This window comes from Drosophila ananassae, chromosome 2L (assembly GCF_017639315.1).
Source record: "Drosophila ananassae strain 14024-0371.13 chromosome 2L, ASM1763931v2, whole genome shotgun sequence".
NCBI classification, from domain to species: Eukaryota; Metazoa; Arthropoda; class Insecta; order Diptera; family Drosophilidae; genus Drosophila; species Drosophila ananassae.
In genome coordinates, this window is record NC_057927.1 from 6,705,253 (window position 1) to 6,728,586 (window position 23,334).

General features: G+C 44.2%; 7 protein-coding genes across 13 annotated transcripts; 3 read left to right on the forward strand and 4 right to left on the reverse strand.

The window, feature by feature from the left end:
• Positions 1-47: 47 nt before the first annotated feature.
• On the forward strand, positions 48-7,321 carry LOC6500654 (DNA polymerase theta). Its single transcript, XM_001953621.4, has 7 exons — positions 48-1,888; positions 1,939-2,312; positions 2,374-2,933; positions 2,995-5,356; positions 5,409-5,607; positions 5,663-6,577; positions 6,638-7,321. The coding sequence occupies exons 1-7, from the start codon at positions 202-204 to the stop codon at positions 6,946-6,948; spliced, it is 6,408 nt and encodes a 2,135-aa protein (XP_001953657.1). The 5' UTR covers positions 48-201; the 3' UTR covers positions 6,949-7,321.
• LOC6499907 (rhodanese domain-containing protein CG4456) lies at positions 7,150-7,777 on the reverse strand. Its single transcript, XM_001953622.4, has 3 exons — positions 7,558-7,777; positions 7,342-7,501; positions 7,150-7,280 (listed from the first exon to the last, which is right to left on the reverse strand). Exons 1-3 carry the CDS (start codon positions 7,676-7,678, stop codon positions 7,220-7,222), a joined length of 342 nt encoding a protein of 113 aa, XP_001953658.1. The 5' UTR covers positions 7,679-7,777; the 3' UTR covers positions 7,150-7,219.
• A 284-nt stretch (positions 7,778-8,061) lies between these two features.
• Positions 8,062-17,004, reverse strand: LOC6499906 (EH domain-containing protein 1). The gene is made up of 4 exons (XM_001953623.4): positions 16,866-17,004; positions 15,035-16,251; positions 9,213-9,386; positions 8,062-9,144 (listed from the first exon to the last, which is right to left on the reverse strand). The coding sequence occupies exons 1-4, from the start codon at positions 16,898-16,900 to the stop codon at positions 8,939-8,941; spliced, it is 1,632 nt and encodes a 543-aa protein (XP_001953659.2). The 5' UTR covers positions 16,901-17,004; the 3' UTR covers positions 8,062-8,938.
• Positions 16,196-19,486, reverse strand: LOC6499905 (ninjurin-1). 7 transcript variants are annotated; one of them, XR_006506953.1, is made up of 4 exons: positions 19,205-19,484; positions 18,282-18,458; positions 16,866-17,485; positions 16,196-16,251 (listed from the first exon to the last, which is right to left on the reverse strand). XR_006506953.1 is itself a non-coding variant. In XM_032450404.2 (4 exons), the coding sequence occupies exons 1-4, from the start codon at positions 19,247-19,249 to the stop codon at positions 17,883-17,885; spliced, it is 450 nt and encodes a 149-aa protein (XP_032306295.1). In that variant the 5' UTR covers positions 19,250-19,486; the 3' UTR covers positions 17,518-17,882. The 7 variants fall into 7 exon arrangements, 6 of the variants coding, with proteins under 6 accessions (XP_032306295.1, XP_032306296.1, XP_014766279.1 ...); XM_032450404.2 differs by lacking the exons at positions 16,196-16,251; positions 16,866-17,485 and adding exons at positions 17,518-18,086; positions 18,762-18,785 and having other exon boundaries at positions 19,205-19,486; XM_032450405.1 differs by lacking the exons at positions 16,196-16,251; positions 16,866-17,485 and adding exons at positions 17,518-17,822; positions 18,762-18,785 and having other exon boundaries at positions 19,205-19,482.
• Positions 19,487-20,242: 756 nt separating this feature from the next.
• Positions 20,243-20,875, forward strand: LOC6500655. The gene has a single exon (XM_001953625.4). The coding sequence runs from the start codon at positions 20,369-20,371 to the stop codon at positions 20,774-20,776; it is 408 nt and encodes a 135-aa protein (XP_001953661.1). The 5' UTR covers positions 20,243-20,368; the 3' UTR covers positions 20,777-20,875.
• A 146-nt stretch (positions 20,876-21,021) lies between these two features.
• Positions 21,022-23,322, reverse strand: LOC6499904 (actin-related protein 1). The gene is made up of 6 exons (XM_001953626.4): positions 23,178-23,322; positions 22,370-22,434; positions 22,142-22,316; positions 21,930-22,081; positions 21,321-21,867; positions 21,022-21,261 (listed from the first exon to the last, which is right to left on the reverse strand). The coding sequence occupies exons 1-6, from the start codon at positions 23,223-23,225 to the stop codon at positions 21,118-21,120; spliced, it is 1,131 nt and encodes a 376-aa protein (XP_001953662.1). The 5' UTR covers positions 23,226-23,322; the 3' UTR covers positions 21,022-21,117.
• LOC6500656 lies at positions 22,451-23,022 on the forward strand. Its single transcript, XM_001953627.4, has one exon. It carries the CDS (start codon positions 22,528-22,530, stop codon positions 22,936-22,938), a length of 411 nt encoding a protein of 136 aa, XP_001953663.1. The 5' UTR covers positions 22,451-22,527; the 3' UTR covers positions 22,939-23,022.
• Positions 23,323-23,334: the final 12 nt, after the last annotated feature.

Here is a 23,334-nt window from a genome sequence, read left to right on the forward strand (position 1 = left end):
AAAGAAATCGAAAATAAAAAGAAATGATACACCCCCTTTAATACCGCGATTCAATATTTCCTTTCCCATCCCTACATCTTTTTGCAAAAAGACAGTGGAGTTGCCAGAGGCCTGCAGAGCCGCCACTTTTTTAATTCATATTTTGATTATTTATTTTCTTTTTTTTTTACTTTTTATTTATGAATGCATAATATATAAATTATGGATTTCTCACAATCCCTTAACTTCGGGAATAGTACCTTGCTACAGCTTGAAAAAGGAATTCAAGATGCTGGTAAGGATAACGACTTGCATGCAAACGCCTCAAGTGGGAAACATGTTCGGGACACTACTGGAAACATAGAAGACAACTACTCTGACTTCTTCAAGAGCGACTTCTCAATAGTCATCCAAAAGTCAGACGATCCCTTTGAGTCTCAACCACACTTTAATGTGTCCCACATCGAGGCAATACTGGGCATCTCACACAACGAATGCGGAAAGCCACTTTCCCCGACAACAATAAATTCCCGTCTCTGTTCCGAGGACGTGTTTGGGGACGAGGATGAGGAGCAGGCGCCCCAACCAGAGCCGGAGGAACATCCGACAACTATAAATTCCCATCTCTGCTCCGAGGACGTGTTTGGGGACGAGGATGAGGAGAAGGCGCCCCAACCAGAGCCGGAGGAAAATCTGGACGAAAGCAGTTTTTTGGCACCCGTTCGAGATCAGCGAGCCTCGGAGCAGCTAAAGGTCGACATAATGCGAAGTTGCATGGTGGCTAAGCAGGGGGAATTGCATGATGTCTCTAAGATAACCCAGAATCTGAGTAGCATGTCGCCCGGCCAACTGAAACTATCTCCCGATTCCTTCAGTCAGGTGGATTACGCACAAAAAAAGAAGTCTTCGGCTGCGCCAGTCCCCGTTGATCTGCAATCTTTAAAATCTATTTTTGCGTGGAACCTTCCGCCTTCGATTTCGGCTGTGTACAAGCGGAAAGGCGTAGTCCAGATGTTCGACTGGCAAGTGGAGTGCCTGAGCAAGAGGAGCGTGCTGTTCGATCATTGCAACCTGGTCTACTCCGCACCCACGTCCGCGGGAAAGACACTGGTCAGTGAGATTCTACTCATAAAAACTGTCTTGGAGCGCCGCAAGAAGGTTCTTCTCATTCTGCCGTTTATCTCGGTGGTGCGGGAGAAGATGTTCTACTTGCAGGACCTCCTAGTTCCAGCTGGCTACAGGGTAGAAGGGTTCTTTGGTGGCTACAACCCACCTGGTGGCTTCGAAAATATTGATGTCGCCATCTGTACAATTGAGAAAGCGAACTCCATTGTAAATAAACTCCTCGAGCAGGATAAACTCGACTCAATTGGCACTGTGGTTGTGGATGAGGTGCATCTAATCTCGGATAAGGGACGTGGCTACATCCTCGAGCTTTTGCTGGCCAAGATCTTGTATATGTCGCGTCGCAAGTCCCTCCAAATCCAGGTGATTACTATGTCGGCCACCCTGGCGAATGTGCAGCTACTTCAGCGCTGGTTGGATGCCGAGCTTTACATCACCGACTACCGTCCAGTTGCCTTAAAAGAGATGATCAAGGTGGGCACAAAAGTTTTCGACAACCAACTACAGTATGTCCGCGACGTTTCCCAGCAGTCGGAGCTACAACAGGCATTGGGCAACGACTCCGATCATGTGGCTCAGCTATGCATAGAAACATTGCTAGAAGGCTGCTCTGTAATTGTATTTTGTCCTTCCAAGGATTGGTGCGAGAACCTGGCCGTCCAACTAGCCACAGCCATGCATGCCCTGATCAAATCTGGCTCGGATCTGGGCCGTCGTCTGCGGTCTAACCTTAGCCCAGAGGCCCTCGAAAATGTAAAGCAGCAACTAAGAGATATTCCCACAGGTTCGTTGCTCCTATTTAAGCTTCCTCTGTGTAACCTTTTCACTTCTTAGGCCTCGATGCCGTCATGTCCAAGGCTGTAACTTGTGCCTGTGCATTCCACCATGCTGGCCTCACCACCGAGGAGCGTGACATCGTGGAGACCGCCTTTAAAAGTGGGGCTCTGAAGGTTCTGGTGGCCACGAGCACTTTGAGCTCCGGGGTAAACTTGCCCGCTCGAAGAGTGCTAATACGGTCGCCGTTGTTTGGGGGGAAACAAATGAGTTCACTTACCTATCGCCAGATGATTGGTCGAGCTGGGCGTACAGGCAAGGACACCCTGGGCGAGTCCATACTCATTTGTACCGAAAGCAATGCGCGAATAGGACGTGAACTTGTTACTGCGCAGCTGCAACCCATCTCATCCTGCTTGGAAATGGACGGAAGTGTGAGTATATTTTTTTAAACCTTGCTTTAAAAAGTTATCCTTTGTTAACTGCTATTAACAGACGCATCTCAAACGAGCCCTACTAGAGGTTATTTCATCTGGAGTGGCCACCACCAGACAGGACATCGACCGATTTGTCAATTGCACTCTATTAAGTGCTCAAAAAGCCATGAAAAACGACGAAAATCCAGTAGCAGATGAGGAGTCGGACTCCAACTACATTAACGATGCCCTGGATTTCCTCATTGAGTACGAGTTCATCCGTTTGCAGACAGACGAGGAGACTGAGACTTCTGCATATGTGGCCACACGGTTGGGAGCGGCCTGTTTAGCTTCTTCCATGCCACCGACCGATGGCCTTCTTCTCTTTGCCGAGCTACAGAAGTCTCGACGCTGTTTCGTTTTAGAATCAGAGCTGCATGCTGTCTATTTGGTCACTCCATACACCGTGTGCTACCAGCTCCAGGATCTCGATTGGCTAATATACCTGGACATGTGGGAGAAGCTGAACCCGGCCATGAAGAAAGTGGGTGAGCTGGTAGGCGTAAAAGAATCATTTCTGGTTAAGGCGATGCGAGGCCAAACCAATCTGGACTACAAACAAATGCAGGTGCACAAGCGGTGGGTGTAATACTATATTCTTATTATAATAAACACACACTTATATTCTTCTATTTCCTAGCTTCTATACCGCCCTGGCCCTGCAGGAGCTAGTTAACGAAACTCCTATCAATGTTGTGGTTCACAAGTTCAAGTGCCATCGCGGGATGCTCCAGACTCTCCAACAAATGGCTTCCACATTTGCTGGAATTGTAACTGCGTTCTGTACGTCACTCCAGTGGTCCACGCTTGCCTTGATTGTGTCCGAGTTTAGGGATCGACTGTACTTCGGCATCCACAGCGACTTGATCGATTTGATGCGACTGCCCGATTTGACCCAAAAACGTGCCCGAGCTCTCTTCGATGCCGGCTTTAAAAACTTGGTGCAGTTGGCTGGCGCAGATGTACTAGCGCTGGAGAAAGTGCTCTTCAACTCATTGAGTTTCGACTCCGCCAAGCAGCACGACCACGAGAATGCAGAGGAGGCGGCCAAGCGCAATATGGTGAGGAATTTCTTCATCACTGGCAAAGCGGGAATGACAGTCGCCGAAGCTGCCAAGTTGCTCATTAGTGAAGCCCGCCAATTTGTGCAGTATGAGTTTGGAGCTGGGAGCATTAAGTGGACGCAGGAACAACCAGGTGAAACAGAACAAAAGTTAGAGGATGGTGCCACGGAGGCTAACATGAAGGTGCCCTTAAATGATAGTACTACTAAGCGCAGGAAATCAAAGAAAAACTTGAAACTTATTGAAGAGAATGAAAATCGTTCTCAGCAGCAGGCGCCACTAAAAAGAATGGTCAGTGAAGAACAAAGCATTGCTCTTATTTTATCTCCGCCTAAACAACCAAAAGTAGCTTCTGCCAATGAACCCATCCTACAACCAGGAATGATCGATACTAACTCGCAGATCGCTAGTCTGGGACAAACATGGAACCAGCCTTCGACAAGTACTGTTCCTGTCCAACAGACAAGGAGTGGCTCAACTGAAAAAGTACAAATATTAAATTGTCTTGAAATCGCACCGAACGGTGCTGTTACCGAACGAGTATTTCAGAATCTACCACAACATATTCTTACTGGGAAGCCATCTCCATTAAAACAAACCCAGTCGATGGCATCTAAGAGAGAGTCTAAGCAGAAGACACCAAAGAAACCAGAAGTTAACAAAACTGGTACATCGTCCAATGGGTTAGTTCCGGAGAATCCGATTTTAAATCCACAAGAGCTTTTGAAAAAGGAAGTTGAAGAACGCAAAAGAATTGCCCAGATGAAGATGAATCAGAAACTGGAACAAATGCAAAATCAGCGGCAAACCCCTGTCGGTAGTACAATGACTGTAATGGACGCCTATCCGAAGAAGGGATTAGTTGAACCAACCTCCCTGATGCCTCTGCAAACCGACGCCCACGACAATCGTAAGTCCCCTTCTTCGAGTGACATTTCGGTAAGTGTAGGGTCTTCTTCTGAAGCCTCGAATACTACGAGTCGCACCTCTTCGAGAAAAGGTTCTGCGATTGAAGAGGATCTCTTTCTAAGCGATGACTCTTTTATGATGAGCTCTGGAGTAACCGCAGCCCTAACGGCGGTAGAAAGGAAGACTCCATTAGAGGTGCTGCCGGAGACAGACGAGATTCCCAGCTCCCAGCCTAAGGAACCAGAAACTGTTGCTCCATTGACTCCCCACGCTTCGCGACTCATTAGATCCCATATACTACGAACACAGCGCCTTCAGTCAAGTCCCAGATCAATAACATCCCATTCATCGACAAGTTCCTCGAGTGCACAAGGAACGGAAGGCACAGATACATCTGATGCATCTTCGGCAGTGGAATGCTCAGACTTCACTCTGGAAAATTCTCTGTTCAAGCATCCCCTCGAGTTGAATGCGTCGTATGTTCTGTCCTGCCCCACGGATGTTAACAATGCCTCAAGTTTAACAAAAATATCTATAACGGACGTATGTGAAAGTAATCACTTGTTCGAAATAGCAACCAAGAAACTTTCGGAGGCGACTACTTGTGGACTGAGCGTGGGATTGAAGTCTCATGCTGGAAATTCAAAGCCACTGATCGGTGCTAACTTGCTTATAAACCAAATGGGGGAATTGGAACAGGGGGAAGCGACTAACTCCCAAATCCTGTTCCAAGTAGACGACAGCACGTATATTGACTGCTTATCCTTTTGCGTGGATAGCCATTATGTAGTCCATTTCAAAATGCAAGAAGAGAAGGGACGCGGAGTGTCCACAAGCTTGAAACTGCAGGAAATTAGCAAGATCTTTGCCCGTACAGATCTCACTTTGGTTATGCACAAGACCAAGGATCAGCTGAAGGTGATCCTCCAGGCTATTCCAGAATTAAAGACAATCGCTGTTAAGTTCGAGGATCCCAACGTGGCCAGCTGGCTGATGCAACCGGACAGAAACTGCAGTTTTCAAAATATGGTAATAATCATAACATTTTCTAAAATATTTTATTTAAATGTGGTCTTTTCAGTGCCAGCAATATGCTCCGGAGTGCTTGAATCTGCTCAATCTCTGTGGCAGCGGCCTAGGCTACACCAGCTACGGTCTCGATGCCTCGAGTGAAGTATCAGCCCAGGTCAGAGCTCAAGTAGAAGCATGTGTCTCAGTGCATATACTTAACGGCCAAATGAAGAGCCTAGAAGAGCATCAATTCATCAAAGTTTTCAGAGGTAGGACCGCCAAGTCTCTTCCATTTATTCTTGATTATAATTAATAATCTTTCAGATAATGAAATGCCATTATGCCTGATTCTGGCCCAAATGGAAGTTATTGGATTTCCGGTTAAGGAGCATCGCCTCGGTAACCTGATTAGCCAAATAGCCGGCAGTATGAAAAAGCTGGAAGCTAAGATCTTCGAGCTGAACGGCTCTAGGTTCAACATCAACTCATCCCAGGCGGTGGCCAAGGTACTGGGCATCCATCGAAAGCCAACTGGACGCGTGAGCACATCACGTGAAGTCCTAGAAAGATTGGAAGCGCCTATAGCCAATCTGATATGCCAATACCGAAAGCTGAACGCGCTGTTGGTCAAAAATGTGCAACCGCTGATGAAGTGCTGCCTTAATAACAGGATTCATGGTCACAGCATTACGAACACGGCAACGGGTCGCATTTCTATGGCCGAACCCAATCTACAAAACGTTGCCAAAAACTTTGTAGTGGATGTACAAGATCGAGGCGCCATTGTATCTTGCCGATCCGCATTCATGCCCATGGATTCTACGCGTTGCCTGTTGTCGGCGGACTTTTGTCAGCTGGAGATGCGAATTTTGGCGCATTTATCGCAGGACAAGGCACTTGTGGCGGCGATGAACTCCCCAAGGGATATCTTCACATCCATATCGGCGCACTGGCACCGGATGAACGAGTCCGAGGTGTCGGACCAATTACGAGAGGGAACAAAAAAAATCTGCTATGGAATAATTTACGGTATGAGTATGCGCAAGTTAGCGGATGAACTGAATGTCACGGAGCAAGAGGCTGAAGTATTATCCGAGCAGTTCCACTCGAATTATCCGGGCATTAGGTCCTACACTAATAGACTGATAAAGTATGCCCGCCACAAGGGCTACGTGGAGACTATAACCGGACGACGTCGGTATCTAGAAAACATTCGCAGTGAGGACGCAGGAACAAGAAGTATGTGTTTTATATTTTCCACAAACATATAATGACTGAACAGGGATTCTTTCTTTTTAGAAAAAGCCGAACGCCAGGCAGTTAACTCTACCATCCAGGGATCTGCCGCGGACATTGCCAAAGTGGCCATTATAAAGAGTGTAAAGTATATGCGTCGACATTGCCAGAAACTGTTCATTGACGAGAATTCGGTTAACTTGGTCCTCCACATCCACGACGAGTTGATGTTTGAAGTGCCCGCCGACAAAGCAAAAAAAATAGCCAAGTTGCTGAAGGTGGTCATGGAGGCCAGCGCTCGATTGACGGTTCCACTCAAGGTGAAGCTGAAGATGGGAAGTTGTTGGGGAAATCTTGAAGAAATCAAGGTTTAATAAGTCTGACCATTTATCTAGTTTTTATAGGAGTGCTCCAGCAGGACTACCACTGTTTAAGATGTACCATTTTATTTAGTACACATTTATTCAGATTTTTCCTATTTAGTTCTACCTTGCAAAAGAAAAACCAAAGATTGGACACAGAGTTCGTGGCACAGGAGTTAAGATTTTGTTTAAATCATTGTTCAAATATACACGTAGTTCTCCAGACGTTTTATTTTATCGAACACTATCCAAATGGTTTAAATAATTTTTAAAAGACTGAAAATTAAATATTTTGAGACTGCTTTTCCTCCCACTCAGTCCATGATCCCTTGTAAGCTTTAGCGCTGTGAATTAATAAAAGAATAGTGAATGGATTAAAGTTTAATGATTTTGTTTAAAACCTACTTTACGAAGCCCAAAGTACTAGCCAAGTTGGCTGCCCTTGCGGCGCGCCCTCCAGCCTTGCACGAGAAGATCAGGACAGCATCTATTGCGGGCTTGTCACGTCCGTAAGCCTTGGTGAATAAATCATCCGGCATATTCAAGGCCCTCTCCAAATCGGGTACTAAAAATACATAAGTCTATTAAGCAAAGAGTCTTTGGACCCATACAAATCCTCACATGGAATGTTAATGCTGGAGGGCAGGACACCCGTTTCCTTGAGCTCCGATGCATTGCGAACGTCCACAAGGTATTTTTCTGGATGGTTCGGAATGTCCTTAACTTCCTCGTAGGTGGCCATTATTGGGACTATAGTAAAATTTTATTAAAAGCAAACTGAAGGCGGTTAAGCTAGCTTATCTTGTCAAATGGCGATTAAGCTTTGGCGATACAACCTATTATCGATAGTTATACTATCGACCAACTTGGATTGGACTATCGGTATAATAATGGTGAATATAATATACCCTACAATCCAAATATATCCCTTTATTTCTTAAAAACTTTCATATTTTTAACATTTTAAGCATTTTCCCACACCAAACTAAAGGACTATCCGTATGAAGTGGTAGAAACTTATATTTCTAGCGAAAATTTTTAACTATTATTAATTAAAAAAACATAGATTTTTCGAAATTTAAAATTTTGACACACCCACCTACTCATTGAGAAACAAAAACAATATCCAAAATTGTTCATTTTATTGGTTTTATACAATTATAAATCAGTTTCAATTTCACATTTAATAATATTCAAGAATTCACTAAATTATTAAAAGATAGTCGAAGCACAGGCAATAGTTTTCACTAAAAAAAAATCAAATTTCAATTGCACGTTATTTGTCTCCAATCGGCAATTAGAGGAGCTCTACCAACAGTTAAATAGCTTTGCAAAATAAATACAGGAAATACAATATGCCTTCGCCCACATAGCACAGCATTAAACTTCAATCTTTCACATTAATATACTACTAGTGTGTATCAAAAGTGGTTCGGTTGAAAAATGATGACCTCACAGGCTGCACATCGACTTTAAACCTAAATATTGTATACAGTTTTTAACTTCATGCTTTTTCATTGGCATTGAACAATCAATTCACTTTCATTACACTCTTCTTAAGTCAACAACGACATTATTTTTGGGGGCCTAACACACACAATCCGCTTGTCTTAATCCACTAGGCTAACTCCTCCTCTGCATCCGGCACTCTTCGTTCTAGATTTACAATCAATTATCAAAAAATATGCTACATTGTGTTGTAAATTCTACGAATTTATGATTGATTCTATATCTTATGGTGCGTGTGTGTGTTTTAATACCCAGCTTAGCGCGTTCACAACGAGTATAGTACATATAAAAAGGCAGGCGGCCCGTTTTGTGTTAGAATTATAAAACAAATCGAACAGAGTGCATCCTAGGAGTTGGTCTCCATTAGATTTGTGTTTTCGTGTTGTGGGGGGTTATCAGTTAGTGTTATTTTGTAGGTCTTGGTGGGGGTGTATTTTGTGGTTGTGGTTGTGGCTGTGTGATCGAGCGAATAATATATATATATAACAGGGAACTATTCGTAGCGTTTCGACGGTGGTACTAAGTGCTCTGGCAGCACAGTGGGCAGCTCGCAGCCCTCCAGCTTGACGTTGATTAAGTGCAAGGCCAGGGCGAATTCGTCAGAGTCCAGGAAACCATCACCATCGACGTCCGACAGTTTCCAGATCTTGCTGAGCACCGAGTTGGGCAGTTTCGATTTGATGAGCTCTTGTTTGGCAGCTGAAAGTGGTTTGTGCATTAGCGTTAGTCCACATTCATGGAAATTCTATTGATCTAAAATGACTTACTAGAACCGGAAATTTTGCCATCGACGGGACCCAGCCCGTTGAAGATTCCGTCCGTGCGAGGCTTGTCCTTGTTGCAGATCCAGTCGTGCTCACCGCAACCGGCATCGATTCCCTCGCCCTTCATGTAGCCGAATGGTGAGACATGGTCGTCAATGACTCCCTCGAAGGCACCACCTGAATGGGATAGAAGAAAAGTAAATAAGAGCTCTGCTTATTTTCGCCATAAATTTGCATTAATTAAGCATGTAATCTAAGTTGATCGGTGCGTCGCCGTGCACAAACATTCAATTTGAGGCAATTAAAACCTTCAGATCGTTTAGGTTCCAATTGAAGTCGTCGTCGCCGTCGCCGTTGCCATCGTCGTCGTCGTAGCCGCCGGTATCGTGACTAGTCCGGCTGACCGACTTAAGCACGTACTGTTTGGCCGGCTACTTTAACGGCCAGGGCAATTGTGCACGGTGCAATTGAAATACATATATATGTACATATGGGGCGGCGCAGGTTGCCAAGTGCGTTTTCATTTCGCCTTTCTGAAGTTGCCACTTTGAACTGTGGCTCAATTCGTTTGCGGCCTCTTGCTGTCGCACGGGGCAATTGAAGAGGCCATTCCCGGCGGGATCTATAGTGCATAGTATAGGGTTTTGACTATAGATCAGTCTCTTATAAGGGTTGGGGTTTAAACAGATAGCCCTTGCCCATATTTGACATATTTTTTAGTGTAATGGGTGTAATTACAATTGACTTGTTTGAAGATAAACTTTATTTACTAGGTGTGGAGTGGAAGTTTATGAAATAACAAATAATATATTCAATATTAAATAGTTTATTTGCAAGACCCTGAAGTACTATTTCGTAACATATGAATAAAAAGCTTAAGGAACTTGTTATAGAATCAGAAATGTGGTCATTTTAAATAAGGGATCTGGGTAAAAAGTGTTCTTTCAACTCAAAAGTTACTTTCCTGTGGTTTGAATTGAAATAAAATAAACACCAGCTCTCAAACATTAAACAAAATAGAAACAAATGAACAATTTACAATGATTCATGACTAAACTAAGCACTTGCACTAAAATTTAAACGGGCTACGATATTCTTACGTCAAGCTCTGGCCCTGCACCCGCTTCAGGCTCTGGCTCTGGCTCTGGCTCAGTCTCAGTCTCAATCTCAGGTTCTGGTTCGGCTACCTTCTCTGGATCTGAGACAGAATCGGGGTCCTGCTCTGGCTGTGCCTCGGGTTCTGGCAGTGGTTCGTGACCAGGATCGGCCTCCTTGTCGTTTTCGACATTGCCCACCCGACTAGTGCAACTGCTGAACAGGCGGAGCTGCTGCTGGCGCAGATTCTGCAGCCAGCGATCGAAGCGCTCCGCGAACTGCTCCCGCTGCGAACTGGGGGTCAGGAGGTCGGGCTCCGCGGACACATCGAACTCCTCGTCTGAGTCCACTTTTTGGTATGCAAGAAAGAGAGAAATAGAGGTTGACAGAGCAGAAGGGTATGGATCGCACACAGTAGAGCTTCGGTACAGAGTGCTGGAGAGTGCGGCACGGACGTGGACGTGGACGTGGAACGTGGACATTGGGAAGCTCAAACTGAAAACGAATTAGTGCCAAAGGTAGAACCAAAAGAGCATCAAACAACTTATTTCTGCAAGATTGTGTTAGATGAGTGTGTGGCGGACTATTTAGCGGCACACTGCTAAACATGTGATGTTCTGGCTCACAGTTCAGATGTGCCGATTATGGTGGAGAAGTGAGTCACAACGGTGGAAGATACCTGCTAAATTGGACCAAATTTGAGTGTGTAAATTAAGGGCAACTACGGAGAGATCACTGTACAATCAGTCTGTTTACTCGAAATACCAAAGTCAATCAACTAAATCCAAGAACAAAAAAACGGAAATGCACTGAAATCAACTAAAACTGTGCAACAGATAGCGAACGAAAATAAAGTCTGAGATACAAAAAAAGAAGCACATGTGGGCATGCATGTATATAGAAGTGTATATGTACACCCTCGAAGAGACAAATGCACCAAATTAGAGCCCCGAGTTCTTGACTTTGATTTCGAGCTGTTTGATCGCGATTCGCTTAATCAAGAAATTCCTCCGCCGCCTTGCCTTCGCGCCCTTGCGCCCCGAACTCGAATCAGTGTAATATTGGAAGGCAAACACTGCCACAGTTCGTTCACTTGTACTTTAGTGGCTATCGAATTTTCCTCTCACAGCTTTGGAGCGGCCGATGACACAGACTGTGACTGGGTGAAATACTGTCGCATGACATCAGTCGATCTGCTTTTGGGCTATTCATATGGCGCTTTGCATAGATTTCGGCAGGAAAGAGATACGAACGTGTGTATCTTTCAGATACTTTCAGATAGTCGGCGCCCAAGGTCATGTGAAATGCGCTAATAGTTGAATTAAAACGCCACTCAAGTGGCCAGCAATCGGGGCGAAACTGAAAAGATCAGCCCCGGCCATTCCGAACAATGGGACAGAATGGATCCCGAACGTATATATCATCATAAATGCTTTCTTCCTGCACTTAGCGCTAGTTCATCTGAAATCCGAGCAAGTTCGCCTCCGGGAGCCTCTCGCGCGGATTATACGGACGGAGGATGAGCCACTTGTGAGTGCCACACGTCCCAAGTCACACAGTCCGGGGGCCAATTGATACGCGGCCTCAGGTTGCCAGCCAACGCCATCAAAAGTATCTGGAATCTGACGGTAACCGGTTCGCCAGCAGATGGGTTGGGTTCGGGTAGGGATCAGCCAGAGGTCTGCGGGGTCTCTTGTCTCTGGGCTGTGTTTGAGCAGCTTGAAGCTGAACAAATGCACTGCAATACCTCCTCCTCTGTGGACCTTCTCCGAGAGCACAGCTTTGGAAGGCAACTGGCTCTTAAAAGGCAACAAATATTGAGATGCAAAGTTTTATTATTTACTTTTCCCGTTTTCAATTGCTTTGCCTATTAAGAGATAATTATTTTCGTTCTCCTTGTCGGGTGGTAGTGATGTCTGGAATTAATCCTATTGTATACACATTTCGGGTTTAGGTTCCATTATAGAGAGACGTCAGAACTCATATTCAATAATTTTCTGGTCGATAATAGTTCGTGATAAATGGGAGGTCTATGCAGGGACAGAGAACACCTATAGTATTTCTAAAAGTTAATGATGGGTTGGAAATAATCCCCGCAAAAATTATGTGTTTAATCATGCTTAGGAGAGTGGTTTGTTTGTTCAGCGATTAAAATTTTATATTTTCAGCAAATTTAAGCTATTTTAGAGTCAAAAAGTGGCCTGTAGACTCTTTCTGGGAGTGGTTAAAATTTCCAGCAGTAGCCTAGTTATTACTTAATTATAGTGTTTGCTTATTTGCTTTTAAGATAAGCCAAGTACGTATACTCTCGCTGGAAATTAGAGCAATGCTAATCATTGAAGACCAGACGGGGCCAGGGACTTCAAAGCTGATAGTTTGTCTAGAACAGGGGTGCCCAAGCACTGCTTATGACAGAGCAAATTCCAATACCTATGCACAAAAGCACAAATACATATGAGCGATAGTTTTTTTTTTTTTTTCTATCGTATCACTGAAAAAAATTTTTGTAACATTTTCAACAGAAAAAAAAAAAAAAAATTTTTTCGGATAATTGAGAATTAATTTTAGGATTATAATTATTTTCAATATGCTCAATTATTTTTCGAATTTTTTTTACTGCGCTTCCATATCGGCTTGTGACGCAGATACTTTAGCATAGCATTTAATAAAATGCCTTTCCAAATTAATTTTTTTGTTTCCGCTTATTATTATATTACATATAATACATTGCTGCTCGCAAAGAAAATTTTCGACAAAGAAAAAATGCATCGTTCCACAGTCAACCATTCTGTCCAAAACCACAACAAGAAGTGATTTTTTGCAGTGAAAAGTTTTCGGCAATCCAACAACAAAATGCCAGAAAAGTGTTGAAACTGTTTAAGTGTTATTAAACTACGAAAAATTGTTATTGTAATTTGCCTTGCCTATACTGGGAGCAGCACACGTATATGATTTTGCTCTACCCATATGACAGAGCAATCCAACAACAAAGGAGGAACGAGAGCAATGGGACTGGGCATCCCTGGTCTAGAAGAAGCTACCCAGAGAGACCTCTCCCAGAGTGACTTGGCCTTACATTGATTTTTATCTAACAGTCTCGGCCAACCACATCGCCTGGCAACGCGATAAAGTTCCACAAACAAGCCACTCCGCCGCCCCAATAACCAATTCTCGGGGGAAATGGAACAGGTGCTCTGTCGCTACTGAAAGTGTAATTAGGCCTTGAACTGTAGGCCACGCACAAAGTTCACAGGTCGCCATAAACCGGTCCCAGCTTGCACGTCAGCCTGCATCAAATGGAATTGACTTTTAATTAAAGTTAGATGTACTTGGGTGACGAATAAAATATGACTTTTTTGCGTCCAGACACTGATTAACTATTTACACTACATACACACAGTTGGGGATACAATAATAGCACTATAATCAGTCAGCAACCAAGACCTTCAAACTTTCCTTCAACTGGTGGTCTCAGAGAGTGAATCACTTTAATTGAACCATTTTCCAAACTCCCAAACTGGGAGCCTTGTTAGGCATTATTATGCTGAACTCAGGTGTAGACCACTTTACGGGGCGTTTTGGCTCGACTTTGGGTGCGTGGTTTTCGTATAATCGTCATGCTTGCCTGGATGCGTCTGCTCCAGAGAGCCAGATCACATTCGGTCGATGGGCGCCCGAGTGTAAAATATTAATCGTGCCCAACTGTACGACTATCTCGCTGTTACTTTTTTCTGTTATTTATTTTTAGGCTCCCGGCCCCGGTCCACCCCTGGTGAGTCATCCCGCCCAATTAGAACGAACCCCGTACCAGCTATCGATATTTTCCAATGCTTACATCATGGGCAAGAGCCTTATCTAGCCCGGGGAAAAGCAGGTCTACTTCTTTGTCATGACGAAAGCGGAGCGATTCGATAATAAAGTCACATAGCCCCATGTATTGGCACAAATGCAGTCCACTTATTGGGGGCCACGCCCTGGGCGGCCACCCGCCCACTATTGGGTACAAAGCAAGTGGCTTATCATTTCACCGCCACCCAGTATTTTACGAGAGATATGGAAATACGTGGCTCCGAGTTACTATTTGCTTCCAAAAAACACAACAATTTTGTGCAAAAAAAAAGTGCGTGTGTGTCGCGCCAAAACTGTCACAGGGCGAGTTCTGTTCGCTCTTCTTATCAGTTTTCAGGTCTTATCACTTTGTTTATATAGCAGTATAGCTGCTCAAATATGTTTCATATATAATAGAGGGTTATGGGTATATATAGTCGTTTCCAGGCGTATTGCATAATTCTGGAAAAGGCAAACGGCAATAGGAAGCTGGATGTGGATGTGGGCCAGCGAAAGGCCCGAAATACACGAATTCGTTGCATCTAAAGCTGCCGCTTTGGCTGCAGCTCAGTTGTAATTGTATCCATTAGATACATTTGGTTGTGGCCTAGCTCTGGCTCTTCTCCTCTCTCTCTCCCGCTCCGAGACGGCCAAAAACTAGTTTTCCTCGCCATTCGGCTTGGCAAGTATCTGGGTTAGCTGGGGAATTTTCGCGCTGCGCATGCGCAATATTTCAGTGCGATGGGAAAGCGAAAACGCTTTCAGAAAACTTGGTCATTCCGCGCGATATCTACTCGCTGCGAAACCACAAAGTATGAGTCGGAAGCCTGATATCATCCGGGTGACTGCACAGTGCAGCATGACTAGTGCGATAAAGCCAGAAGCTCGCAATGACCACTTACCCTTGACCACGGGCTCGGTGACGAGCGTCATCTCCTCCTGGGGGATCATCTCCATCAGACGGGCAATGTCCTTGGCTAGCATGTTGTCGACGATGTCGAGCAGATGGGGCTTCAGCGAGTGGAACTTGGTGAAGTCCTGGTGCTGCAGTACCTCCTGCATCTTCTTGATGTCGGGGAAGTCGCCAGGCGAGATGGAGTGCTCCCTCTGGATGCGGTCGTAGATCTGGCCGAGGTTCTTGATTAGGTCCTTCTTTTTGCTGTCCTTGCCGAACACCGACGGCATGTCCTTGCGCAGCTCCGAAATGATGAAGGCGTGCACCTTGGCCAGACGCGCCCGCTTGATCAGATCATTCAGCTTTCGGAGGGCTGCATTCCTCGGCAGCGATTGAAGATCCCTGAACAGATCCTGCTCCTCGTCCTCGAACAGGCGACGGTTGGCATCGAAGCGCAACGGCTGATCCCAGAAAGAACCAATGTAGACTCGAGCCACCTCGGGCGTCTGCAGCACCTTGCCCAGGGACCACATAAGGGCTCCATAGACGCGCATCAGCTGCTGGTGGTCAATCATGTCCGCCTTGTTCAGGATGATGCGGATCTTGTCGTCATGGCCCTTGAGCGCCTCGATGGACCGCCGGAACTCGTCCGAAATGTCCAGCTTGTGAGCGTCAAAGAGCAGGATAATACGGTCCACGCGTTCCGCGAACCATTCTAAAACACCTGTAAAGTCATAGCCACGATCGATGCGCTGCTTCTCGCCGGACAGAATTCCGGGCGTGTCCACAATGGAGATGGCATTCAGCACTGGTGATGCTACGGTGCTGCACTGGAAGCGGTTCAGGAAGGCGTTTCCGTACTTGGAGAGAGGACGGAACTGCTTCTTGGGGTCCACGACAAGGGCGTTGCCGGGGATGACGCCCTCCTTATCGTCATACATCACGGCTATGAAGCGGTCTGTGGTGGGCTCCGGACCGATCCGAATGCCGGGAAAATCACGCTCCAGCAGATACCTAATGAAGGTGGTCTTGCCCGTGGAGTACTGGCCAACCAGCAAGATCATGGGCTTGGCATCGAAGTCCGGGTCCTCCAGCTTCGGGGAGTGGAAGTCATGGAACTGGTAATGTTCCTCCAGCGGCAGCAGCTTGCTTTTGTAGATCTTCTTCAACTCGCCGATCACATTCTCCACCACCTCCTGGGTGTTCTTCTCGCGCTTCAGGAAGCTGAACATTTTGCAAACTCTAATTAGAAATACCAGCGATAGGGAAGTCGGAAAGTCGGAAACTCGGACAGTCGCACAGTCGGGTGTTCTTGGGGGGAGTGTGTACTGTGTTCGCGCGGATTTGTCGGCTATATCGGTTATAGCGACTAAAGTAGTTACGGCCGTGGATGCGTGTGTCTACACTCGATATTCTGGCGCTGTGCTGGGACTTGTGTGGCGAATGATTCACGGGACGTATTATTTTTGGAAGCAGTGTTGTCAATTTAGCCTTTTTTGTGTTCATTCAAAAGCGGTCTCTTAGAAGTACTTGCGAAATAACTAATAACGGCGAATTTGGTTCGCTTTAAAAATGCACACTTCTTCTCAATAACAAAAGAATGTAATAAGTGCAAAAGTTTTACAAATAAAAATATGCATACTCTGATTTTAATGCATTTTCTTTAGGCAAAATCTCGTCAAAAAATCTATTCGCAACACTGTCTGGAATATGACTATCGAATAATCGATTGTCTACGTGGCGTTTTCCGTCTATCGAACTTCTACCGACCATTTTAAACTGCTGCCACACAGTCCACGATGGCGCGCGAAAGAAATTTTGAATTATTTTAAGCTTACCTGTCTCCAGCATCGTGTCGCGGCATTTTAACCATTAGGAAAGCCCTAGTTCAATCGAAATCAAGTATACGAAAAATTTCAGGGCCTTTTAATCGGAGTCCACAACCTTGGAATCAGCAGATTATGCCAAAGAGCGCTGATCTGGAGTCTTCTGGGCAGCACTATAGCGCAGCTTGCATTATCTACTTGAATTTTAATGTTTGGTAAATATTGTTTATTTTACCAGTCTAAACTAATAAAAGTTTAAGGCTACGTCAACCATTTGAATGAAGTCTTTACTGTTTAAAGGATAAGAAAAATACGACTAGACCCCCAATATTTTTTAAAAGCCAACTTTTTTTAGTGAAGCTGCTACTGGTCTTCATTTTAATTTTAAATGATTAAACTTTAATGCTCTTGAGAAAGATTCACTATCTTAGTTAATGCTTTAAAAGCTCCACATCATCGCTGCTGTTGGGAATGGCGGGATCTAGGCCAAAGTTCATCTTCATTACATCACAGAAAACAGAGAGAAATATAAAGGCATCCACAAAGTGGTTAATCGTAAAGCCCAAGCTTCGATCCTTGGGATTGTGCATGCTGATCAGGGACTGAACGACCAGCAGTATTCCAGCTGAAACCTGTTCGCAAAAGTAAAGAATAAACATTTCCGTTATGGTATCTACGTTTTTATTATTTTTAAAATCTAGAATTGTACATCAAGTCTTAAATTTAGATACTTTTTTTGGTGTAAATCGTGGGATTTCGTAAGTTCTAGGGGGTCTTTGCATGCTGATCGATGAGTCTGAGAGGCTGGGACGAGTACTCTATGCCGAAACCGGATATGATAACGTTTACTACGGATATTATGAACACGACCACCAAAATCACGTCGTTCAGGATAACAGCCGCCGTCTGATCCTGCTGCTTGTTTATGTTGAGACTACCGATGGCCACAAACAGAATGCCCACCAAAAGCTGTCGAAATGGATGTGGAGGAGAGTGATTAGATCATTATAGTAATTCCACTGAAGCACACTAGTTAACGTTGTTTAGGAGGTCGCCCTGCGGCGGGGGCAAGCGACTGTCAAAGGCCGAGATAAATAGATTTATCATCGTAGTGAAAAAGGCGAAGCCCGTGCGAACGTGGTTAATTATATTGGCCGATTGGTGAAACTCCGGCTGGTGCAGCCGGCAGTCGCGCAGCAGACTCAGAGACAGACTCAGCACGCCCGACAGAATCTACACAGAGAAGAAACGTAACCAAATCAGATTATTCTTATCGTCTTAATTTTGCGACGTTTTGAATTTCACTTTCTCCAAAGTTTTGGGTTTTGGGAGAACTTTGGCGGAAGTGAAATCGTAATGGAAATCGTTCTACCATTGATAATATTTATTCTCTGTGTAGATCAAACAAGGTCTAGGATACTATCTTACCTGTAGCACTATGGACAGGCTAATCAGGATCAGCATTAACTTGTAGAACTGGTGCTGTTCGCCAACTTGGAGGATGTATTTCAGTTGAGAAGCGTTTGCCGTCAGCAGAGCTATGTCCAGCATTCCCTGGGCAATTGTCTTCTTGGTAGCATAGCGATTCGCGTCCATGGCTTTCATCTGAAATAAAAATGCAAATCTTATTTCAACGTAAAAAATAAAAAATGGTAAATATAAGCACATTATTGAGAAACGAAGCCATTGTGCCTGCTCAACAGTTACATTGAAACTGACTGATTTTTAAGATTCGATTGGAAAGTTCTCTGTTATCTGTGCCATTTATGTTTGGTCTTGTTTCGATAAGAAAACAGAACTTTACTATTCAAACTAATGAAACAAACGACATATGTACATTGGGGGCAAGGATGATAGTGTTTTATTCAAACAGAAGCTTTAAAAATGGAAAGTAAAAGGAGTCATTACCTGCCACGCTTTCTTTTTGGGTTTCTGTAAGAGAAACAAAGGCATTAACTAACTACAAGGATATTAGCAAGCACAGGGTGTGACTAATGAGGACATGGAAACTAAAAAATCAATATGAGTACAACCGGTGGGAATTAAAGAGCTTTTTTCGCACAGCTCATCGGAGTTTAAGGTGCATGAGGCAAACAAGTGGCTCCCCATATGTACTACTATATATTTTTTTAAATTGCACGAACAGTCGGGGACAAAGGCAACAACAACACCGACAATTATACGGACTGACAATTACGGGTTGGTACAAATGGGGATACTAGGCCGTATCTGAGTCACGAATAAATAAATAATTTATAAACAGGAATTCACGGTGAAGATCAAGGCCAAGGTATGTGAGTGAGAAATGTGCGGATGTGACGACACCTGAAGATTTAAAATTTTTAACTCACCTCAGATTCGTTGATGCGCTCATCCAAAGTGGCCACCTGAGCCATGATGAATGAATCTTCGGTTTTTTATTGCCAATTTGAGTTTTATTTTCGGTCACACCCCAGTGCACTTTGGATCGGTTGGAGATTGAAACAAAAGAACTCAAAAATGTTCAATTCGAATTGTTTTGTTTTTCATTGTCTCCACGAAACGAAAATGTTGTTGCTTTGGATGGCCGTTGTCGTGGAGACACATCCAAACGATTAAACAACCAACACTGGAATGAAATTGTGTTTAGCCAAGAGAGCTCCCAGGCCCCCATACGAGACCTGAATAGAGCGCCATATGAGCCAAAACGATTCGATGAGTAATCACAGGAGCTCAGTGCTTTAAAATGGATTTATTGATTTTGTTATTAAGCCTCAGCTATCAGCGATCTTTCCCAAAGACAATAAGTGAAAGTCTATTGGCCAATTTTTCCCATTGAGAAATTGGGGAGAGCTTTTAGTGCAAACGACCGAACGACAGAACGCTCTATCTTTTCCAAAAAGTATTCGATTCCTAAGTGGAATCAAAATATTTAAAGATCGAATTCAGTTTTCCATTTTTTTTTCAACATTTTTTTAAATGACAATATGGCGGTGGCTATATCTTTGCCAATAATCATCCTATTCTTGAGCGGAATACCTTAAAAGATTTTTGGATCGATTCTCAATCGATCTAATTCCAAATCTAAAAACAAAATATTTTTTAAATTTTTTGTGAAATTTTCTGGGGGATCCTCTGCAAATATGTCAAAATGTATGGATCCCCAATACGCCCCTCGGCGATGGTTATATCATTGGCAATAAATGTCCAATTCTTAAGCGGAATACCTTAATCAATACCTTATTTCAATTCTCCAGGACGTCCTTAGAAGACCTTTAAAAATTTTTTTCTTATCCACTACGTTGCAAAATTGTGGATAAAAATTTAATAACCTGTGTAAGAGCATAAAAATTCGTACGAATGTAGATCAAGGTCGACTTTGAAATTAATTTTAAGTGTAATAAAAAACTCCCACATCTATCATTCATTATTCATATTTCTTTTCAGTTATACACTACCGTTTTTATTTGTTTTCTAAGACGTGTAGCTTTCTCCGCCCAACTTCAAATTTAGTAGAGATATCGAAATAAAAAGTCATGGAATTACCAATACCAGAAGCGCAGTATTGGGATGTTACAAAGAGTGCCCAAAAGGAAAGGGAAGTTGTACGCGATTTTATACCTAAAGGCGTACCCCTGAACATTGTAAATTATGCCGAGCTCTTTGAAAGCGATACGTTCTTTTTGGAGTGCCAGAAGTACAGGGACTTTTACCGCGATCCTTATGCCAAGGTGCATTGTCCTAAATTTTTTGAACTTTACAAGGGAAAGTGTGGCGTTAAATTGGACCACACTTTGGCTGTGATGTTGAAAACAATGGAGGCCAATGAGGATAGTCTGCCGATCCTTTATCCTTTGATTGTGGACAGATCAATGAGACTTGGAAAGGGTTTCGGAATGACAGCACAGCACTCTCCAATATCTTCTTCCGTTTACAAAAGATGACTTAGTATATGTGATTTAATAATCATTTTATAACTCATTGGATAACCGGCGATACAATCTAGGACATTATTAAAAATAGTTATATTTTTAGCCAATCAACTGATTTTCTTTTGCAATGGGAATTCATTTTTGTATTTAAGAAATTTGAGTACTTTATTTCCTAGGCAGGGAAAGCAGTTTCAATAAATAGCATTTTAAATACTTTGCGCCCTTTTATGCATTAAACATACACATACACACAATAGTTTCGAATTTCATGGGTACTTGATCCTAGCTGACACAAGGACTTGATATACTTTTTAATAAGCCTTTCACAACTGGCGTTTAAGCTGGTAAACACACTAAAAAGTCTTTCTGTGCACGGCGCGCTGGCCTTCCTCTTCGAATTCCCGCTTCGATACCCACATCTTCTTGAAGGTGTCGAGTGAGGCCAGAATCGAACCGCCCATCCATGTGGAGTAGAGGCGTTCCTGAGGCGCAGCGATCTATAGAAGTTGATCAAAAGTAAATCAATCTATAAAATAATTTATCTTCTTCACCTTACCCTGATCTTGAGATCCTTAGACGAGTGCTTCCTGAGCTCCGACAGCAAACGGTCGCCGAATCCCTTGAACAACGTTGAGCCACCAGACAGGACAATGTTCTGATACAGCATTTTCCTGAGATCCATATCAGATTTCTCGATGGCGTACATCAGAACGTCATGTATGCCTTCGCACTCTTCGCCCAACAGATCTGGCCGGAAGAGGACCTCTGGTGCTCGGAATCGAGCCGGGCCGATCTCAAAGGTCTTGCCGTCTGGCAGTTTGTAGGCAAACTTCTCAGTTTCTACGTTCTCCTCCTTTTGAGGATTGGTGGCCAGATAGCAGACCTTCTCCTTGATGGAGCGTACAATCTCGAATTCAGCCGTCGACCGGAAGTTGAAGCCCTCTCGGCGGATGAGTGTCTTCAGGTAGCGAGTCACATCGCGTCCAGCGATATCCACGCGCATAATACTGTGAGGCATGGCGAAGCCCTCATAGATGGGCACAGCATGCGTCACACCGTCACCGGAGTCGAGTACCACGCCAGTAACGCGGCCAGTAGCATAGCTAAATGATATACGAGATATGGTTAACTGAAAGCGCTCAATTAGATTCTTTGGAATGCTTACAGACTGAGTACCGCCTGCATGGAAACAAAGAGCGCAGGTGCATTGATACTTTCAAAGAAGAATTCGGCTGCCTTCTCGCGATTGCGACGCGGATTCAGTGGGGCTTCGGTGAGCAGCACGGGGTGATCCTCAGTGAAGGTGGACAATTGTTCCTAAAAAGGACATACAGATAAGTCGACAAATAATATTAAGTTATGGCTTGCAACCCATACTTTGCTGTAAATGTAGCTCCATATCCGTTCCATGTCATTCCAGTCGGTGACAATGCCATGTTCCATGGGATACCGAATGCTGAGCAGACCACGGTGTTCCTCTGCTTTGGGGCCCACGAATATGTCGCCCTCTAGGGCTCCAGCCATTACCCGAACATGCTTCGGTCTGCCAATGCTGTAAGATAATATTAATTTCAAAGTTGTTTATCTTTTATTCAAAATACTTACTAATTGGGGAACCTGCATTTTGGAATGTGCTCGCCAGCGAAGCCGGCTTTGATCACACCGGAGCCCTAAAAGAAATTCATGTCATAAAATTCAAACAGTACTTTTAAATTCGCCTTTTAAATTAAATCAGTAAAATCTAAAAATTATATATTCATTCAATGGAGTCCTTTAGGGTGCCGGAGGTGGACATGATGACCGTTTCCAAAAACTCTATGCTTGAAAGGGAGTTCATGCTGAAGTTCGTGCCTAGGATCGGCTTGACCAACGTAAGCTACGGCAGCATGTACAGGGTAGACAAGTTCTACCTAGACAGCCAGGAGTATCGCGACATGACCCGCGATCCCTACAACAAGATGCTTCCACCGAAGAGCTTCACCAGGTACAGAGGAAAGTGCGGTATCAAGATAGATCCGAATCTGATTGAGATGAGTCGTCCTCCCAGTGCGCACGTGGATTGCATTCCACTGGTGTATCCCGTGGAGTACGGCCACCCGATGGACATCAGCGGGGGCTTCCGGTTGCAGGGGCGCTACGGCCGTCAAGGTGCAACTACTTTCAGGAAGCGTTAGCCTTCTGGTCTAAATTTTATATACATACAAATTTATAATTTTATATTTGGTTCTCAATAAACCCATGTTTGGTCTTGGCGAGCAGCTGCATTAGTCATGGTGGCCAACAAGAAATACGGCTTGAAAGTTTTCGACAAAGGGACGGGCTGCAGGTGATGTCACTATGTTTTCGAAAGACGCCCAAAGCTCCAAACTCCACAGGTAAAGTTTGATTTTTCGCAGCTCAGCTGCCCACTTACGTTATCTATGACGACGGGCTGGTTGACGACGACATCATAAGGCTCCATTTTGTGCGTTTATAAAAATTTGCAAAATTTTCTAATAGTTGGTCGCAGATAACTCTAGTGCTATCGGACGATAGCGATAACGACGTTGAGGCGTTTTGCAACACTGCTG

Bases quoted from the DNA above. Each gene is read 5' to 3' on its own strand.
- LOC6500654 (XM_001953621.4), top strand. From the start codon at position 202: ATGGATTTCTCACAATCCCTTAACTTCGGGAATAGTACCTTGCTACAG. The intron at 5,608-5,662 runs GTAGGACCGCCA...ATAATCTTTCAG, and splicing joins ATTCATCAAAGTTTTCAGAG to ATAATGAAATGCCATTATGC. The intron at 6,578-6,637 runs GTATGTGTTTTA...CTTTCTTTTTAG, and splicing joins TGAGGACGCAGGAACAAGAA to AAAAAGCCGAACGCCAGGCA.
- LOC6499907 (XM_001953622.4), bottom strand. From the start codon at position 7,678: ATGGCCACCTACGAGGAAGTTAAGGACATTCCGAACCATCCAGAAAAA. The intron at 7,502-7,557 runs GTGAGGATTTGT...ATGTATTTTTAG, and splicing joins CTCCAGCATTAACATTCCAT to TACCCGATTTGGAGAGGGCC. The intron at 7,281-7,341 runs GTAGGTTTTAAA...ATTAATTCACAG, and splicing joins AGTACTTTGGGCTTCGTAAA to CGCTAAAGCTTACAAGGGAT.
- LOC6499906 (XM_001953623.4), bottom strand. From the start codon at position 16,900: ATGGTTAAAATGCCGCGACACGATGCTGGAGACAG. The intron at 16,252-16,865 runs GTAAGCTTAAAA...CAAAATGTTCAG, and splicing joins CGACACGATGCTGGAGACAG to CTTCCTGAAGCGCGAGAAGA. The intron at 9,145-9,212 runs GTAAGTCATTTT...AACCACTTTCAG, and splicing joins TGGCAAAATTTCCGGTTCTA to CTGCCAAACAAGAGCTCATC.
- LOC6499905 (XM_032450404.2), bottom strand. From the start codon at position 19,249: ATGGCTCAGGTGGCCACTTTGGATGAGCGCATCAACGAATCTGAG. The intron at 18,786-19,204 runs GTGAGTTAAAAA...TTTCTCTTACAG, and splicing joins AGCGCATCAACGAATCTGAG to AAACCCAAAAAGAAAGCGTG. The intron at 18,459-18,761 runs GTAATGACTCCT...TTTTTATTTCAG, and splicing joins CCAAAAAGAAAGCGTGGCAG to ATGAAAGCCATGGACGCGAA.
- LOC6500655 (XM_001953625.4), top strand. From the start codon at position 20,369: ATGGAATTACCAATACCAGAAGCGCAGTATTGGGATGTTACAAAGAGT.
- LOC6500656 (XM_001953627.4), top strand. From the start codon at position 22,528: ATGGAGTCCTTTAGGGTGCCGGAGGTGGACATGATGACCGTTTCCAAA.
- LOC6499904 (XM_001953626.4), bottom strand. From the start codon at position 23,225: ATGGAGCCTTATGATGTCGTCGTCAACCAGCCCGTCGTCATAGATAAC. The intron at 21,868-21,929 runs GTAAGCATTCCA...TATATCATTTAG, and splicing joins ATGCAGGCGGTACTCAGTCT to CTATGCTACTGGCCGCGTTA. The intron at 21,262-21,320 runs GTAAGGTGAAGA...CAACTTCTATAG, and splicing joins CTAAGGATCTCAAGATCAGG to ATCGCTGCGCCTCAGGAACG.